The sequence below is a fragment of the Salmo trutta genome, chromosome 1 (genome assembly GCF_901001165.1).
Source record: "Salmo trutta chromosome 1, fSalTru1.1, whole genome shotgun sequence".
Lineage (NCBI taxonomy): Eukaryota > Metazoa > Chordata > Actinopteri > Salmoniformes > Salmonidae > Salmo > Salmo trutta.
The window spans coordinates 25,391,377-25,411,245 of record NC_042957.1 but is presented as its reverse complement, the minus strand read 5'-3'; the positions used below and the strand labels follow the sequence as shown (position 1 = coordinate 25,411,245).

General features: G+C 44.3%; 1 protein-coding gene across 5 annotated transcripts in view; it reads left to right on the top strand.

Moving 5' to 3' along the window:
* Nucleotides 1-19,869, top strand: part of enah (ENAH actin regulator) — a 131,266-nt gene that overhangs the window by 63,232 nt on the left and 48,165 nt on the right. For all 5 annotated transcript variants that reach the window (XM_029750320.1, XM_029750306.1, XM_029750339.1 and 2 more), the window contains exons 2-3: nucleotides 3,080-3,245; nucleotides 12,215-12,398. In XM_029750320.1, coding sequence (XP_029606180.1) covers nucleotides 3,080-3,245; nucleotides 12,215-12,398 — 350 coding nt within the window. The remainder of the gene's footprint in view (nucleotides 1-3,079; nucleotides 3,246-12,214; nucleotides 12,399-19,869) is intronic.

Genomic DNA, 19,869 nt, shown 5'->3' with positions numbered 1-19,869 from the left:
CTTTCATAGAAGAAAGAGGAAAACAGGCTTTCCCCTGCATGGTTTAATGTTGTTGAACAACACTCCCTTCTCCCCTGCTGACACTCACCTGAGAGAGGTTATGTGGCAGTTCTCTCTCTCTCACACACACACACACACACACACACACACACACACACACACACCTCTCTCTCAATATCCCATGGCTCTCTTTTATTCCCTTCCCCAGGGCCTCTACCCTCTCTCTTTTTCGCTCTCTCTTTCTCACAATTTTTCTCCTCCGTCTTTCTTTCTCTTTGCCTCTCTCTCTACACATTCTGCCCCTCTCTCTCCTGTCTGTCTCCTCCTGTTGGAGTAGTTGCTATGGAGTGGGAGGGAGGGTGAAGGATGTTGGTGAATAATTTACTGCCTGACAGGGCCTTGGCCTAATTGTTTTGTTCTGCTGGTCAGTAACAGAGTTGGCCAAGTCTCAAACGACACCCACTACTACAGCCTATATAGTGCATTAGTTGTGACCAGAGCCCTTGTGGTGATGCAGGAGTGTGGTGGTGTGTGTAGTTACCAAGACTCTGTTAAATACTAGGCCTAGGCTGAATGGTTTCCCTTCTGCAGGTGAACTGTCCATGTATATTGCACACTCACCCTGATATGCTCTATATATATATATACAAAAGTATGTGGACACCCCTTCCAGGGGCGAAAATCTGATATCAACTTTGGAGGGTACAATTACATGACATTTTCTCAAGAGCAATTCCTGAGGGGGACACCAAAAGTAGTGCTGTAACACATAGCCTACATTGTAATATGGTAAATGTATATTGAGGAACCAAAGAAATAAGGTGTTTGCCGTACTCCTAACTACCGGTACCCAAAACTACACAACTAATCACAACAACAATACCATTGCCTTTAACAAATCTTAGTTCAGTCACCAGTTTAAGTTGAGAGTGGGGGTATCCATGGCATTTTCCAATTATGTTCCTATTTTACAAGTCAAAAAAATTGAGAACCTTTCATAATGTTGCCAAACAAAGACTCAACAAACTTACCTGAGACTCCCTGTCTCTGCCAGTCTGTCCCTGCATATCTGTCCCCAACTCTGCTGTCTGTGTGCCATCTGTTGCCTGCTCTGCCTAATGACATCATTGTGAAACATTTCCATTAGAATTTAATTTCATTCTTATGAACAGTTTATCAACTAGTCTTTGAGATATTAGGCTACTAGGGTTCTTACTATGCGTTTTGGTGTATTGAAAAATACTCTGATGTCCATCTTTTATTTTTCTGCCATTTTTCTACCTGGCTGGCTGGCTGGCTACACACACAGTGTGTAGGTTATTTACAGTAGGAGATGGGCTTCTATCATCTTCAATCATTCTATTTGGGCTTCGATCTAAAAGGTAGCTAGCAAATGTGAAACGGATTAAAATGACAAGAGTTGACAGCTGTATGAGTTCACCATTTACACAACATATGCTGCAACCTTTTGTAATTTTAATAGTTTGTTTCATATTGGCTGGCTTCCAACAATAGCTGAATTTGCAAAGCTAGTGAGCACCAATTCAGTTTCAGTGGTGTTTGCTATAATCTTTGCTACCCGAGTTAAATAAAGGTGAAATAAAATAAATAAATAAAAGTTCACTTGCGACAGTTTAGCTTTTGCAACGAGACCATTAAATATATTTAAGACAATGGTAGAAGAGAGTGTAGTTCTGTTCAGTTTGGATTTCAGTTTATCGCTAACCTTATCACAGGGACTTTGAAGCACTAACTTATATCATCTGCATACTGATTCCATCTTTGACGACGCCACATAAATGGAATAGGTACTAGCTAGCTTAATAGTTAATATTTGTGCGCTAGCTCTGCATATTCAGCTAGTGTGTGTGCGCGATTGACTGGATTAACCTCACGTCAGTTACGTGCATTGAGTGCCTTTCAGACAGTAGATACGACCTCTCTGTTACCTAGCAAGCTAAGGAACTGGCAGTGGATCAAACCATTGTGAGGCAAAGGGTGGAGGGGTTGCAATCTTTTGAAACTTAAAAACGCACTATTAAGTGTCTATAATCAGCACAATTGCTTTCATTGCGTATTATTAATATTATTTAAATTACATAGTTATGTTTCAGTGATATATTGGGGGGGACAAATCATATTTTTCCCAGGATGGGGGGGTCGTGTCCCCCCCGGGATTTCCGCCCCTGACCCCTTCAAATTAGTGGATTCGGCTATTTCAGCCACAGCCGTTGCTGACGGGTGTATAAAATCGAGCACATAGCCATGCAATCTCCATAGACAAACACTGGCAGTAGAATGGTCTTAGAGAAGAGCTCAGGGACTTAAAACGTGGCACCATCATAGGATGTCACCTTTCCAAATTCCTGCCCTGCTAGAGCTTCCCCGGTCAACTGTAAGTGCTGTTGTTATTGTGAAGTGAAAACGTCTAGGAGCAACAGCGGCTCAGGGGAGAAGTGGTAGGCCACACAAGCTCACAGAACGTGACTGCTGAAACGTGTAAAAATTGACTGTCCTCGGTTGCAACACTCACTACTAAACTACCTTTGGAAGCAACTGTTTTAAGATCACCATGCGCAATGCCAAGTGTCGACTGCGAGCCAGGCCTAATCGCCCAACATCAGTGCCCGACCTTACTAATGCTCTTGTGGCTGAATGGAAGCAAGTCCCCGAAGGAATGTTCCAACTTCTAGTGGAAAGCCTTCCCAGAAGAGTGGAGGCTGTAATAGCAGCACAGGGGAGACCAAATCCATATTAATGCCCATGATTTTGGAATGAGATGTTTGACGAGCAGGTGTCCACATTCTTTTGGTCATGTAGTGTATCTTAATGGATAGTTGACACCCCTTTAGAACATTCTCCTTTTAATCATGTCAGATCCCATCACGTAAACGACTCCTCCAATACCATTATCCTCTCAGACAGCCACTCTTCCAGTTCCTGACTTTCAGGAGACCACAAATGTTGCTGTACTGGCCAGGCTTGATTAACTCTGATCAACTGTTTGGGGTAGAAACCAATGTCCCCTTGTGTACTGCTGTTTAACGTGTGTCCCCCTGTTTCTCTCTCCTCTCTGCAGTGAACAGAGTATCTGTCAGGCGCGGGCCGCTGTCATGGTGTATGACGATGCCAATAAGAAATGGGTTCCAGCCGGCGGCTCCACGGGCTTCAGCAGAGTGCACATATACCACCACACGGGCAACAACGCCTTCCGGGTGGTGGGACGCAAAATACAGGACCATCAGGTGAGTCAGAGGGACAGCACGGGACTGGAGGATTTGAGAAGTATGTAGCGCTTGAGAAGACTTTCTGAATGCAATAGAAATACTTTAGAAGTTGTCGTTTGTTTGAAGTGGGACCAGGATTTCACGTGGCTGAACACTGCACTGATCGGATGGCTCTAGAGTTCTTTACGTTATTCCGTCTCTGACGTGTTTTATTTGGAGAGTAGCCTGGCAGCCATCTTGCTTATCTCAGTGTCTCTCAGGAATGATCCAGCTCTGTAATTGGAAACAGATCGGAGAGCTCTGCTGCTCCACTAGTCACCGTCACATCAGGGCCGTGACTGGACTGCTAGAGCCAAGCTCTCAAAAACATAAATCTGTCAGTGTGTTTGTCCAAGAGTAAAGCCCATGGTTAGCTATGGAGTCAACAGATAACAACAACGATATAGATCCATGCCAGAGAGGAAACGTAACAGTCTCCTGTATTCCTCTCCTCTCTCTGACTGGCTTACTGCTTTTACTCTGCACGATATGATCTGGCCAGGCAGCCAGAGATACACATCTGTATTTAATGAAGGGAACATTTATGTGGAAAATGAGTGGATGGCCTGTTCTTAGGAAAAATAGGATACATATTTAGAGAAACAAGACACCAGGTGCTGCTGAATTGTTCTCCAACGGTACCAGACTACACCTCTCCGATTGAATTAGTGTTGGCGCTGATTGTTGTCTGTTTGCTGTTTGTTTGGTATTTGGTAGCCCTCTGTGTGTGTTTCTAGCATACACAATGCAGCTGACCCTTGCCCAATGCAGCTGACCCTCTCATTACAAACATATGGGTTTCCCTTAGAGTGGTTTCCCTGAAATAGACTTAAAGGAAGCCATGACGGGCTGTTTTCAGCATTGAGGGTGAATAGTTTTTAGTAGAGGTATATTATACTGCCTGGGTTGGGACTGAACAGATGGTTAGCTTGGTCTGATTGATCCTGCGTGTGTCCTATAAGAGTTAACTCTACATGTCTGGGAGTATCTCTCTCTCAGTGCATCAGACTGTTAGGATTTAGTAGATTTCACTGTAATGGTGTTAGTGGATAAATTTGCACACAGAGCACTTCTGCCAGTCCATTAGTTAGGGGAGGATCACTATAGGATCCAGTCTGCTGCATCCCAGAACATCAGCGCTGTCTCTCAGGGCCTCATTGCCATGCAGGAAGAGTGTTTGTGGAGATGGCTAAGTGCAGTACTAGTGTAGTCCACTGAGGCATTGTCTACATCCAGCGGCACTGTGGACCAGGGGCCCTTTCTGCAGTGGCAGATCCTGTTATATAGTCCTGTCTCAGGAGAGGTCAATGGAGAGATGGAGCAGCGTAGGACAGGTCAGACGAGTGGAGAATAGAGGCATTGTTGGTTGGCCGGTTAACTCTAAAAGCATATTTCTGTTCTGGGTCTAGTATCTCTGTTTATTGGGCTTATTTTACTATCCCAGAAGCATTATGAACTCAGCAAAAAAAGAAACGTCCTCTCACTGTCGACTGTGTTTATTTTCAGCAAACTTAACGTGTAAATATTTGTATGAACATAACAAGATTCAACAACTGAGACATAAACTGAACAAGTTCCACAGACATGTGACTAACAGAAATGGAATAATGTGTCCCTGAACAAGAGGGGGGGTCAAAATCAAAAGTAACGGTCAGTATCTGGTGTGGCCACCAGCTGCATTAAGTATTGCAGTGCATCTCCTCCTCATGGACTGCACCAGATTTACCAGTTCTTGCTGTGAGATGTTACCCCACTCTTCCACCAAGGCACCTGCAAGTTCCTGGACATTTCTGGGGGGAATGCCCTAGCCCTCACCCTCCGATCCAACAGGTCCCAGACGTGCTCAATGGGATTGAGATCCAGGCTCTTCGCTGGCCATGGCAGAACACTGACATTCCTGTCTTGCAGGAAATCACCCACAGAATGAGCAGTATGGCTGGTGGCATTGTCATGCTGGAGGGTCATGTCAGGATGAGCCTGCAGGAAGGGTACCACATTAGGGAGGAGGATGTCTTCCCTGTAACGCACAGCGTTGAGATTGCCTGCAATGACAACAAGCTCAGTCCGATGATGCTGTGACACACCGCCCCAGACCATGACAGACCCTCCACCTCCAAATCGATCCCGCTCCAGAGTACAGGCCTCGGTGTAACACTCATTCCTTACGTCGATAAACGCGAATCCGACCATCACCCCTGGTGAGACAAAACTGCGACTCGTCAGTGAAGAGCACTTTTTGCCTGTCCTGTCTGGTCCAGCGACGGTGGGTTTGTGCCCACCTGCCTTACAACAGGCTTACAAGCCTTCAGTCCCAGCCTCTCTCAGCCTATTGCAGACAGTCTGAGCACTGATGGAGGGATTGTGAGTTCCTGGTGTAACTCGGGCAGTTGTTGCCATCCCGTACCTGTCCCGCAGGTGTGATGTTCAGGTGTGATGTGTGAAGTTATTTGGATTTCTACAAATTATCTTTGAAAGTCAGGGTCCTGAAAAAGGGACGTTTATTTTTTTGCTGAGTTAGATAGTTACTGGACTCAGCCTTTTAGTCCCTCTGTTACGTGTTTCTGGTCTGGACCATGCAGTGATTGAGACAGAGCTGTGGAGCATGGTGGTCAGACATAGACACGCAGGCCACAGTGGGCCCCTTGGTGTGCAGAACCTCCAACAGAACCTCCATCCTGCGGGACTTGTGGGCCCTGACAGAGATCATTATGGTGCAGTCTGCATTTTTTGTGCTGCGGACGGTCAGACGACTTTGGGATGAAAATAGTTTTTTTGTCCCGCAGATTGTTTGGAAACGGTTTTCTTTCTGCTTAGGCTAGTATGTGTTATCCTAGGAATACCTATTTTATTAAAAGCACCTCTTTTCCATGTTATTCACACACTCAGTAGCCTACCTCCTCTCCTAGTTGGGCGTGATCAACATCAAGTGTGCCTATACAGTATTTGTGGTCTCAATGAAATGGAGTAGGCTGGGTGGTACTGCTTCCCTCTGTAGTTTTCTGTGGGAATGAGCTTGTATTCACAACATATACTGAGTGTACAAAACATTAAGGACACCTGCTCTTTCCATAACATAGACTGTTTCTGTACAGCACTTTGTGACATCGGCTGATGTAAAAAGGGCTTTATAAATACATTTGATAGGCTGCCTATGCATGGGCGGAGAGCCAGGTGGCAGTTGTCTTTCCAAGGAAATTAACTTCCTAAATATGATTTAGGCTAAAGTTTACTAAATTGCCTGGAAATAAATATTGATCACCTATATTTGTCTTCGTCTGAAAATCGCCCCACTCCTAAAAGGTAGGCTACAGTGGGGGAAAAAAGTATTTGATCCCCTGCTGATTTTGTACGTTTGCCCACTTACAAAGAAATGATCAGTCTATAATCTTAATGGTAGGTTTATTTGAACAGTGAGAGACAGAATAACAACAAAATATCCCGAAAAACGCATGTCAAAAATGTTATAAAATGATTTGCATTTTAATGAGGGAAATCAGTATTTGACCCCTCTGCAAAACATGACTTAGTACTTGGTGGCAAAACCCTTGTTGGCAATCACAGAGGTCAGACTTTTCTTGTAGTTGGCCACCAGGTTTGCACACATCTCAGGAGGGATTTTGTCCCACTCCTCTTTGCAGATCTTCTCCAAGTCATTAAGGTTTCGAGGCTGACGTTTGGCAACTCGAACCTTCAGCTCCCTCCACAGATTTCCTATGGAATTAAGGTCTGGAGACTGGCTAGGCCACTCCAGGAACTTAATTTGCTTCTTCTTGAGCCACTCCTTTGTTGCCTTGGCCATGTGTTTTGGGTCATTGTCATGCTGGAATACCCATCCACGACCCATTTTCAATGCCCTGGCTGAGGGAAGGAGGTTCTCACCCAAGATTTGACGGTACATGGCCCCGTCCATTGTCCCTTTGATGCTTGGAAGTTGTCCTGTCCTCTTAGCAGAAAAACACCCCCAAAACATTATGTTTCCACCTCCATGTTTGACGGTGGAGATGGTGTTCTTGGGGTCATAGGCAGCATTCCTCCTCCTCCAAATACGGCGAGTTGAGTTGATGTCAAAGAGCTCCATTTTGGTCTCATCTGACCACAACACTTTCACCAGTTGTCCTTGGAGTCATTCAGAAATTCAGTGGCAAACTTCAGACGGGCATGTATATGTATTCTTGAGCAGGGGGACCTTGAGGGCGCTGCAGGATTTCAGTCCTTCACGGCGTAGTGTGTTACCAATTGTTTTCTTGGTGACTATGGTCCCAGCTGCCTTGAGATCATTGACAAGATCCTCCCGTGTAGTTCTGGGCTGATTCCTCACCGTTCTCAAAAACATAACAATTATTTAAAGAATTATAGATACAGAACTCCTTTGTGCAATCGAGGTGTCCGATTTTAAAATAGCTTTTCGGTGAAAGCACATTTTGCAATATTCTGAGTAGCCCAGCCATCACGGCTAGCTATTTTGACACCCACCAAGTTTAGCCCTGACCAAACTCCGATTTACTATTAGAAAAGTTTGATTACCTTTGGTGTTCTTTGCCAGAATGCACTCCCAGGGCTGCTACTTCAATAACAAATGTTGGTTTGGTTCAAAATAATCCATAGTTATATCCAAACAGCAGCGTTTTGTTCGTGCGTTCAAGACACTATCCGAAGTGTAAATAAGGGTCACGCGCTCGACGCATTTCGTGACAAAAGATTTCTAAATATTCCATTACCGTACTTCGAAGCATGTCAACCGCTGTTTAAAATAAATTTTTATGCCACTTTTCTCGCAAAAAAGCGATAATATTCCGACCGGGAAAGTGTGTATACGTACAAAGAGAGAGAAAATAAAAACATGGGATCCCCTCGTGCACGAGCCTGAGTTTCATATTACTGTGACCGGCCACTATCCAAACGCGCTACTTTTTTTCAGCCAGAGCCTGCAAAGCCACGATTCAGCTTTTTGCCGCCTTCTGAGAGCCCATGGGAGCCATAGAAAGTGTCACGTAACAGCAGAGATCCCCTGTATTGGATAGAGATAATCAAGAAGGCCAAGAAATGGTCAGACAGGGTACTTCCTGTACAGAATCTTCTCAGGTTTTGGCCTGCCAAATGAGTTCTGTTATACTCACAGACACCATTCAAACAGTTTTAGAAACTTTGGAGTGTTTTCTATCCAAAGCTAATAATTATATGCATATTCTAGTTTCTGGGCAGGAGTAATAATCAGATTAAATCGGGTACGTTTTTTATCCGGCCGTGAAAATACTGCCCCCTAGCCATAACAGGTTAAGAGTGTGCTCCTAATCTCAGCTCGTTACCTGTATAAAAGACACCTGGGAGCCAGAATTCTTTCTGATTGAGAGGGGGTCAAATACTTATTTTCCTCATTAAAATGGAAATCAATTTATAACATTTCTGAGATGCGTGTTTCTGGATATTTTTGTTGTTATTCTGTCTCTCACTGTTCAAATAAACCTACCATTAAAATTATAGACTGATCCTTTCTTTGTCAGTGGGCAAATGTACAAAATCAGCAGGGGATCAAATACTTTTTTTCCCCCACTGTATATGCTAAATGTAGCTTGAGAGAAAGTGTCCGCTCTCTCACCCACTCTGCGCTCTTCAAACTACGCCTATCCTATTGGCTGATGTATCCCAGTAATGCCGATAGCCTAATATAATGGGCCATGTGAGAATTGCTGGTAATTTAACAACTCTTGATATTGCCTATAGGGTTCAAAATTGCTGGGACCATGGCTGGGAAGTGAGCTTCGTTACGTATGCCTAAGATAACATTGTGGGACTGCGGTTGGGTTCGGGACCAGTTCTTCCGGGAGCTGGTGGGAGTCGGACAGAAAGCCAGCGGGAGCGGGCTGGTGCGGTATGAAAAGCTGAGGGATGGGATGAAGAAATCAGTCCTGTGCAGACCACTTCGAGTGGCGCAGCGCTCTAAGGCTCTGCATCTCAGTGCTAGAGGCGTCACTACAGACCTTGGTTCGATTCCAGGCTGTATCACAACCGGCCGTGATTGGGAGTCCCATAGGGTGGCGCACAATTGGCCCAGCATCGTTAGGGTTTGGCAGGAGTAGGCTGTCATTGTAAATAAGAATTTGTTCTTAACTGACTTGCCTAGTTAAATAATTTTTTTAAATTAAGTACTTTCTACCATAATGAGGGCCAGTAAATCCAGGAAGTTTGGAATCCCAGTGTAGCACCTCGCTCCCCTCAGAGAACTAACACCACAGAGGCCAGTTAAGGATGACATCAAACCCAGCCCTGATGCAGGGTGTCAAGTAATATTTCACTCTTGATGTTTTTATTTCTTTGAAGACTTTATTAAAAAACACTCAGTAGTCGCCATTTGTTCCCCCTGAAGCAATAAACCCTGACCACTTTTTAAGAATCTAATTTAGAGTTCCTACCCCCCATTAACTTTGAAGGCCTTATTTGTGGAATGCCTGACCCTGTTCTGCCTGTCTATTACTTAATGTAGAGCAGCAAACTGGAGCAGAAGGATTTAACGCAGTGGAAAAACCTCAATGTTATTGGTTTAATTTTACCAATCCAATAAAAAGCTATTGCTGGCCCTCTCCTTCTCTTGGTCTCACACTTGTCCTTACAATTGCTGTAGACCTATACTGTGTGTGAAGGACAATTTGATGTAGATATACAAAAACAGACGTCACTAAGTACTGATCCAATAGTCTCATTCCTGTGATGAGTGAAGTGTCTATAGTGTCTATAGTGTCTATAGTGTCTATAGTGCAGTGTCTCCAGAGTAGGAAGGTCTTGCTGTTGTTTCTACAGCCGCTAAGCGTTGCAGAATCCATACCCTCAAGGCCCTGCAATGTCTTGTGATGGATGAGTACTGCACGTAGACCCCAGGAGTGTGTGTGTGTGTGTGTGTGTGTGCGTGTGTGTGTGTGTGTGTGTGTGTGTGTGCGCATGTGTGTGCGCGCACAGTCACGGGAGGCTGTTTGTCCGCTGACCCTGTATGACGGTGAGGCGTGACTGAGAATCCATCTAACACACAGCGTTCCTCCTGTAGGAGAGGGCGAGGGAGTGCCCGCCGGTCGGCATGTGCTTCATCAGCAATCCCAGAACCCTCTCTGTCTTCTCCCTGACGTCTCCCATCCCGTGGGAAGAGAGGAGGATAGGTCATTACGAGGCCTTGCTCTCCTGCTGTTGTTATTTGTTTCAACACAATGGGAAAGGTCCTTCACGCCTCCCCTATAGACACTCAAAGCGACCTCAGCATGTAGGAGGGACTTGACTGTTCTTAGAACTGGGTTCAGATGATCCTTGGACTCCATGGAAAGGTCACGTTGACACCCTGTTGTGGGTTCATAGCAGCAAACTGGTTAGTAGCCCAAGGACCACTAAAGGCTTAACGAACACGGACCTGATGTAGGATTTCTGTTGTCACAGATGTAGTCTTCACTCTCTACTTAGTGAGTCAATAAGCTGATCATGAAGGGAGATGTTTTTATATTGCTTCATAACTCTTTTAGTAAGACTTTAATCCGACAGCAATCCTGATGCATGTTAATTAGGCCCTCTGATGGTTTTCTGGTTTCTAATTATTATGAGCAGAGATTTGCAACAGTACACACACTGCAGTGTGTGATTAATATTGATGTGATTATTGACTTATCTAAAATGAGACGGTATGGAGGCAAGACATGTGAAGATTTGATGCTGCTTATTATTATTCGACTGATACAGCCACCTGTCTGCATCTGTTTAGTGCAGAGAATCGATCACAGGAAGATAGACTATCTATCTGGGGTGTTGAGGCTTTGGCTTGTCGTGGTCATTTCAACTAATCTATATGAAACACACTTATGATGGCTGAAGTTGAAACTAGTTGATTTAAAATAATAAATCCAAAAAAATCAAAAGATGATGAATAGGCGCAATATACTTTGCACATTTCAGATTCTTCTTCAATTTATGCATCTTTATTAGACTGTAAGGTAGCAATATACTGTGGCACACTTTCCCTTTGCACTGACTCTTTCATCTGGTGACTGCAGCAGTGAAATCTGTAGCCTAGGCCTTGAATACTGCTCAGAGCCTGACTAGGCTGAAACCTAACGGAGTTCCCGAGTGATTCTTGGCTGGGGTACAGTACTGCTGATTTCTGATAGGGGCCAGATGAACTATATGTGTTATGCGCCGTTCCTCTACTGTTCCTCTGTCTCTAACTGGAGTTGAAACGACAGCTTGTTTGTTTTCTCTGCTCCGTTGGGTGCCTCACTGTGCTCATCAACAAGAAATGAGAGAACAGATTATGTAAATCTCTGGCCTGGCCGCCCAGAGGAAAAATAAAGCTAGTAACCAACACATCTTCACTTTCAAGAGCCAAAGGAATGTTCGATTCAATTCTAGATATTTCAAATAAATGTGGTGCGGATATTCTAGGTATTTTTTCCACAGCTTTCGCCAACCCTAACATTCTAGAATTGAATAACTATCTTGATCCTCAAGCTGGGAATGATTGCTTGGGAGCTAAACGCAGCTCATTTGATTCCCTCCATTTATTTATGAAAGGTGTGCTCATGTTTCTCTAACCTGAAGACTGACACAGCGTTTCTTCTTGGTCATATGCCAAAGTGATTAAATAACCACATATTTAACATTTCAAGGTGGCGTGTACTTTACTGTAGTGAGTGTGGCGGTTCTTAAGTGCTTTTAGACGGACTGAGGTGTATTAGCTGTACTGTGACTCACTTTATAGAGTAGACCTATTATGTGCTCTAGAAAGCTGCATTTCCTGTTATCATGATAAACGTGTTCTGAGCAACACAGTTCTTTCTGTGCTTCAGAAAAGCTGTCCCAAAACCATCTCACCTCTCCTTCTCCCTATAAGGGCGATAAACTTGTTTTGAGCAACACAAATAGACCTTTCAGTACTTCAGAATAAACCATCTCACCTCTCCCCCCCTCTCCTTCTCCAGGTGGTAATAAACTGTGCCATTCCCAAGGGGCTCAAGTACAACCAGGCCACGCAGACCTTCCACCAGTGGCGCGATGCCAGGCAGGTCTACGGCCTCAACTTTGGCAGCAAGGAGGATGCCAACGTATTCGCCAGTGCCATGATGCATGCCCTGGAGGTGCTCAACTCTCAGGACACAGGTGCAGGTAAGCTACACTGACTGACAGGAAGACTGCTGTAAAGACCTGAGAGGTCCATCCAGCTGTCTGTGGGCTTTTAACAAATGAGAGGTGGTCTTGCCTGTTGCCATCCTGTTGCCTCACTCACTGCAGTGGTTGGAGTGAGAGGTGTCCTGCATGTAAAGTAGGCAGGCATGCAAACCTTATGGCTGATGTAGGAGATGGATATGGGTTAGGCTAGGAGGGCTTTGCTCAGACACACAGTTGGTTAACCCCTTACGCTTGTGGAAAGTGGCTTATATGGACGGGGCCAAATTGAAATGATTCTAACAGAAGAAGTATAAAAAGCATATGCATGACCATGGTAGCAATTGAAAGAGAACTTTGGAGTTCATGGGGAAATGATCAGGCCGAAGGTGAGGACAAAACAGTTAATCTGGCACAAGACTGAATCCAAACACTAAACCATTGATTTCATGTGCCTTTTTAAGTTTACTGTAATTTTCACAGCGTTTGTCAATAACGAAATCTGCAAATACTCTGGATACATTCAGTAACATAATTTGAATATTCATTGACGTTTTGGAGTAGGTGCAAGATAAGAAAAAATGATTACAAGGGTTTGAGTGAGAGGTCACCTCTCCCCACCCTCACACAATTGCTGCTTACGCAATCCAAAAACGTTCCATTATAAATCTGGGTCAGGTGGGCTTCATTTGAAAGCTTATTCTATTGCCAACATGGCTAGCTAAGTTATAAAATATTATCTTGCCTTGTTAGGCTTTCGAAAGGCACTTCAGACAAACCGAATGTAATTTTGGTGCACATAGAATGGAGTCATGAGTGCATTCAAGTGCGTGTTGCGCAGCTAATTTTCTTCACAATACGACAAACACTCATTCTGTTCAGGAAAACCCAGAGTATAACACTTGTCCTTGCAACTGTGGATCAAACATAAATGTTGATAACAAATGACATGAGTTTTCAAATATAGAAATGGGAAGTGCACATTTGGACTCACGGATGTGTGGTTTGCTTGTATGACATCAAAGCAGTATTAATTATAATACTCAACGTCTTATCTTTCAGAACACATCAACTCCTCTCGATTTACAGCATTTCCCACTCGGTCAACAACTATGTGCAAAAGTAGCCCAATCAGTGGGAGGGATGGGGGCATCTTGTTGCGCGGTGCTCAACTTTTATAACGACTGTCGGTTAGAACCCATACAGTGCTGTCAACCGGAGACCCTGGCTGCATTTCAAACACGTAAAAGACACACCCTCCTCCACTTACCCTCGCCTTATGCCCTTGGGGGAATCCCTGTGGCCACCTTTGCCGTCGGTCCAAACAATTAGCCAAGCAAGGGAAGTTGGCAACGTAAGCCCCTCAGCCATCGTTTGTGATAGTGTGTGAGTGTACAATTCTGTTCACTCCAGGGCCTGAAACTCCCCATAATTAAATTGCCGATGATTCTACATCTGCTAAGAAAAGGCCGCCAGAACTTAAAGCCAACATAAATATGGAGAAGTCAACATACAAGTGTAAGTAAAAACGAATGTAAATAAGTTCGAAATTGTGTGGCAATTGTGATCGAATGAACGCAATATTGGCCACTTTCAAATCAAATGTATTTATAAAGCCCTTCTTACATCAGCTGATATCTCAAAGTGCTGTACAGAAACCCAACCTAAAACCCCAAACGGCAAGCAATGCAGGTGTAGAAGCACGGTGGCAAGACAAAACTCCCTAGAAAGGCCAGAACCTAGGAAGTAACCTAGAGAGGAACCAGGCTATGAGGGGTGGCCAGTCCTCTTCTGGAGAGAGTTGAAAACAGCAGGTCTGGGACAGGTAGCACGTCCGGTGAACAGGTCAGGGTTCCATAGCCGCAGGCAGAACAATTGAAACTGGAGCAGCAGCACGGCCAGTTGGACTGGGGACAGCAAGGAGTCATCAGGCCAGGTAGTCCTGAGGCATGGTCCTAGGGCTCAGGTCCTCAGAAAGAAAGAAAGAAAGAAAGAAAGAATTAGAGAGAGCATACTTAAATTCACACAGGACACCAGATAAGACAGGAGAAATACTCCAGATATAACAGACTGACCTTAGCCCCCGACACATAAACTACTGCAGCATAAATACTGGAGGCTTAGACAGGAGGGGTCGGGAGACACTGTGGCCCCATCCGACGATAACCCCAGACAGGGCCAAACAGGCAGGATATAACCCCACCCACTTTGCCAAAGCACAGCCCCCACACCACCAGAGGGATATCTTCAACCACCAACTTACCATCCTAAGACAAGGCCGAGTATAGCCCACAAAGATCTCCATCACGGCACAACCCAAGGGGGGGGGGCGCCAACCCAGACAGGAAGATCACGTCAGTGACTCAACCCACTCAAGTGACGCACCCCTCCTAGGGACGGCATGGAAGAGCACCAGTAAGCCAGAGACTCAGCCCCTGTAATAGGGTTAGAGGCAGAGAATCCCAGTGGAGAGAGGGGAACCGGCCAGGCAGAGACAGCAAGGGCGGTTCGTTTCTCCAGTGCCTTTCCGTTCACCTTCACACTCCTGGGCCAGACTACACTCAATCATAGGACCTACTTGAAGAGATGAGTCTTCAATAAAGACTTAAAGGTTGAGACCAAGTCTGCGTCTCTCACATGGGTAGGCAGACCATTCCATAAAAATGGAGCTCTATAGGAGAAAGCCCTGCCTCCAGCTGTTTGCTTAGAATTTCTAGGGACAGTAAGGAGGCCTGCGTCTTGTGACCGTAGCGTACGTGTAGGTATGTACAGCAGGACCAAATCGGAAAGATAGGTAGGAGCAAGCCCATGTAATTCTTTGTAGGCTAGCAGTAAAACCTTGAAATCAGCCCTTGCCTTAACAGGAAGCCAGTGTAGAGAGGCTAGCACTGGAGTAATATGATCCATTTTTTTTGTTCTAGTCAAGATTCTAGCAGCCGTGTTTAGCACTAACTGAAGTTTATTTAGTGCTTTATCCGGGTAGCCGGAAAGTAGAGCATTGCAGTAGTCTAACCTAGAAGTGACAAAAGCATGGATACATTTTTCTGCATCATTTTTGGACAGAAAGTTTCTGATTTTTGCAATGTCCTTGAAACAGTCTTGATATGTTCGTCAAAAGAGAGATCAGGATCCAGGGTAACGCCGAGGTCCTTCACAGTTTATTTGAGATGACTGTACAACCATGAAGATTAATTGTCACATTCAACAGAAGATCTCTTTGTTTCTTGGGACCTAGAACAAGCATCTCTGTTTTGTCCGAGTTTAAAAGTAGAACATGTGCAGCCATCCACTTCTTTATGTCTGAAACACAGGCTTCCAGCGAGGGCAATTTTGGGGCTTCACCATGTTTCATCGAAATGTACAGCTGTGTGTCAGCCGCATAGCAGTGAAAGTTAACATTATGTTTCCGAATGACATCACCAAGAGGTAAAATATATAGTGAAAACAATAGTGGTCCTAAAACGGAACCTTGAGGGACACCGATATTTACAGTTAATTTGTCAGAGGACAAACCATCCACAGAGACAAACTGATATCTTTCCGACAGATAAAATCTAAACCAGTCCAGAACTTGACCGTGTAGACCAATTTGGGTTTCCAATCTCTCCAAACGAATGTGGAGATTTCAATGCAACATGCTGAAGAAAAAAAACATACAAGAGATTTTGTTGTAGAACGCATCAAAGTAAGAATATTTTGCACGCATGACTCAGCCTGTAATCTACACAGACTTGTGCGTTATAACTAATCAGAGCTGCAGTAGGCCTATATGCAAATCGACCATTGCCATATTTGGATCTGTGTCATTTACTTTGATCTGGACTGTGTTTACAGCATGAGCGGTCGTGAGTAGATGTGCTTGTTTTGAGATCAAAGCGAGAGCTGCATATAGCCACGTGTGCACATTTTGTTCATATTCTTTGCTAGTTATTAGCCCAGTTATAGATCATTTGTAGTCAGCAATTGGGGAGGGATTGCTTCCTACAAGAGCACATAATGTGTGCATTTCTAGACATCTATGAAGAGTTTTTTTATTTCTTAATGGGGTAGTGTTGTATTTTGGGGCTGTGTTGTATTTTGAGACAGTCTTGAATAAGCTAAGAAGCCAATAGGCAGAGGGCAGCATAATTTGTCTGATTCTCTGTAATAATGGTATGAGAATAATGCATATTTTTTTGTGAAGTGGTTTCTTGCATCAAACACAGCACAATTTTCAGTCACCTCCTTCTCTGAAGGACAAGTGGATAAACAGGTTAATGTCAAGCCCTTCATGATTTTGTTGAATTTTTTTTCAAAAGTATCATGGAATGTAGGCCTACATTGAACACAACACATTGGCTACTACTGTAGGCTGAATGATAGAACAGCTATTTCCATGTTACAATGTTATGAGATGTATTCTCTCCATTGATTTTTATGGTAGGCCACTCTGATAGACCTACAATATGATCAAATAGCCACAGTAGCCTATTAGTCACTGTTAAAACTGTAACTTAAACAGGTACAGCCTCAGTGTTCACAGTAAACGCGCGTTGGAAGTTGCACAGAATTTTCACAACATTGAAGTTTGCACGCAGCAGACCTGAAATTTGCTCAATGCCGAGAAAAATTTGAGGGAACATTGGCTCTAATGTCATGTATAGCATGTTACTGTACAGCAACTGGGTTCCAATTTAGGCGTTTATCAATTACAATCTGCCATTTTCAACCTGTATATAGTGGAAAGGGTTAACGTGACTAGGTATTTGAGCAGGACCCAAGAGTTAGAGAGATGCCGAAACCCTCTGAGTGTGTTATCAAACACTGTTTATCATTCATATCACACTTGAGCATAACACTAAAACTGCAGTACTTGGCCAGACATTTTCCAAAGGCACTTTAATGTTTGAGCGTTTAAAGTCCACACAGATGACTCATCAAGGTTTTACCTGACTTTGCTGAATTTTTTGCTTCAGTAAGCTGAAAGAATTACATTTGCGTATATTTCTCTTTCAACCACTGTTTATATTGGTTTGGCAGAATAACTCTTTTGTCCTCAGTAGAGTGAGGTCATATGTTTAGTGAGGACCTGCTCCGCTTGCTCTTGTAAAATTTGATGTAATTAGTCGTTCTGATGTGTGTCTTGGCGGGTAGTGGTCAGAGTGTGTGTGATAGGGGAACTCTGGTATGCTTCAAGTTTTGTTATGTGCACAAGTACTAGGGCCGGGACAATACCAATATCACTACTGTGGCAAGGAAACAAATCACGAAGCAGATTTAACTTCTTTAGGAAAACAGCCCTTATGTTGGAAACAAACATCATTATGTTGTCATCCAGAGTCACATTTATTTTCCAAGCTATAGAACGCAATATTCTACATACAGTAGGTTTTTAAAGTACCAAAGAGTTTAGTCTACTTGGTGTTTTTGTTTTTGCCAAGGAAAAAATATTGCGTCCTGGCTCTGACAAGTAAAGTGAAATGCCTTTCTTGCAAGTTCTTTCCCAACAATGCATTAATCAATATCAGTAGTACTATAAAATAAAGTAGAACAAAAACGCACGAGAAATAAGAATTGGACGAGTAAGTAAGCTATACTATATATGCATAAGTATTTGGACACCCCTTCAAATGAGTGGAGTCGGCTATTTCAGCCACAGCCGTTGCTGACAGGTGTATAAAATCAAGCACAAAACCATGCAATCTCCACAGACAAACATTGGCAGTAGAATGGCCTTACTGAAGAGCTCAGTGACTTTTGACGTGACACCGTCATAGGATGCCACCTTTCCAACAAGTCAGTTCTTCATATTTCTGCCCTGCTAGAGCTGCCCCAGATAACTTAAGTGCTGTTATTGTGAAGTGGAAGTGTCTAGGAGCAACAATCTCACAGAACGGGACTGCTGATTCCATATGTTATTTCATAGTTTTGATGTCTTCACTATTATTGTACAATGTAGAAAATAGTAAAAATTAAGAAAAACCCTTGAATGAGTAGGTGTGTCCAAACTTTTGACTGGTACTGTAGATCCTCTCCACGTCACCTGGTAGAAGCGGCCTGCCAGATAGGATGTAATTCAAGAGTGTGCAGAGCCTGAGACATCCAGCCCTTAGAGGGTGGAGAGGAGGATCTAATGGTTCACGGTGTTTAAAGCGGAGAATAGATCAAGGACAGCCTCTGTGACAGAGGAGAGGAGTCTCAGTTGAGTGACCTGTCTTGAAGCCTGATTGGTTAGAGTTAAGAAGATGGTTCTGAAAGAGATGAGAGAGTTGGTCAGAGAAGGCACGCTATAGGGCCTCCCATGTGGCGCAGCGGTCTAAGGCACTGCAGGGCTTGAGGCGTCACTACAGATCCGGGTTCGATCCCGGGCTTTGAAACAGCCGGCCGCAACCGGGAGACACATTTGGCCCAGCATCGTCCGGGTTAGGCGAGGGTTTGGACGGCCGGGATGTCCTTGTCCCATCTAGAGACTCCTGTGACAAGCCGGGTGCATGCATGCTGACGAGGTCGCCAGTTGTACGGGGTCTACTCCGACACATTGGTGCGGCTGGCTTCCAGGTTAAGCGAGCAGTATGTCAAGAAGCAGTACGGCTTGGTGGGTCGTGTTTCGGAGGACGCACGGCTCTCGACATTAGCCTCTCCCGAGTCCGTACAGGAGTTGCAGCGATGGGACAAGACTAGCTACCAATTGGGGAGAAAAAGGGGTAAAAAGTAAAAGAAAAAAGACTGCATGCTCAAGTGTTTTGGAAAGAAAAGAAAGAAGGGATACCGGTCTGTAGTTGACCTCAGAGGGGTCGATTGTTGGTTTTTTGAGGAGGGGAACAACTCTGGCTATTTTGAAGTCAGAGTGGACGCAGCCAGTGGTCAGGAATGGGAGAAAGTCTCCAGAGATGGTCTGGATAAGGGGATGGGGTTGAGCGGGCAGGTTTGTCGGGCAGCTGGACAAGGTGTCAAGCCCATTGAGGAAGACTCTACCATTATGGGTTTCATTCGGTCAAATTTAATATGAATAACCAGGCCTTGAATCTTGAGCCTTGTTAGTCTATTGCCCTTAACGGGTTGGCTGTGATATAGTATAACGGGTTGCAGTCTACCACCCATAAAGGGTTATCTGAGGTATTGTGCTTTGGACATGCTTTTATGATCATATGATCAAGGTCCTTGTGAATCAGATGTAAAATGAACTGGAATAAAATGCGAGTTTCACCTAAGGTCCTTGGCTCCCGCTGAGACTTTCACCTCAGCCGCCGTGATCGAAGTTAACAGACGTGAACGTGGCAACCTTGAATTGGGTGTAGTTTCTTCCCTCTAAAGTTTCAACTTAATGGTTTCCACCTCAGCAACTTATCTTACATTTCCATTTCCAGCAGTCTGTGCTGCGCCAAGCCCATAGAGTAACCTCAGACAGAGAGGCCTTAGAACAGACTGAGATTATGCTGCTTGTCTGCACTCCCTTAGATTCATTTGTGGACTATCCTGAGTAATATCCAAC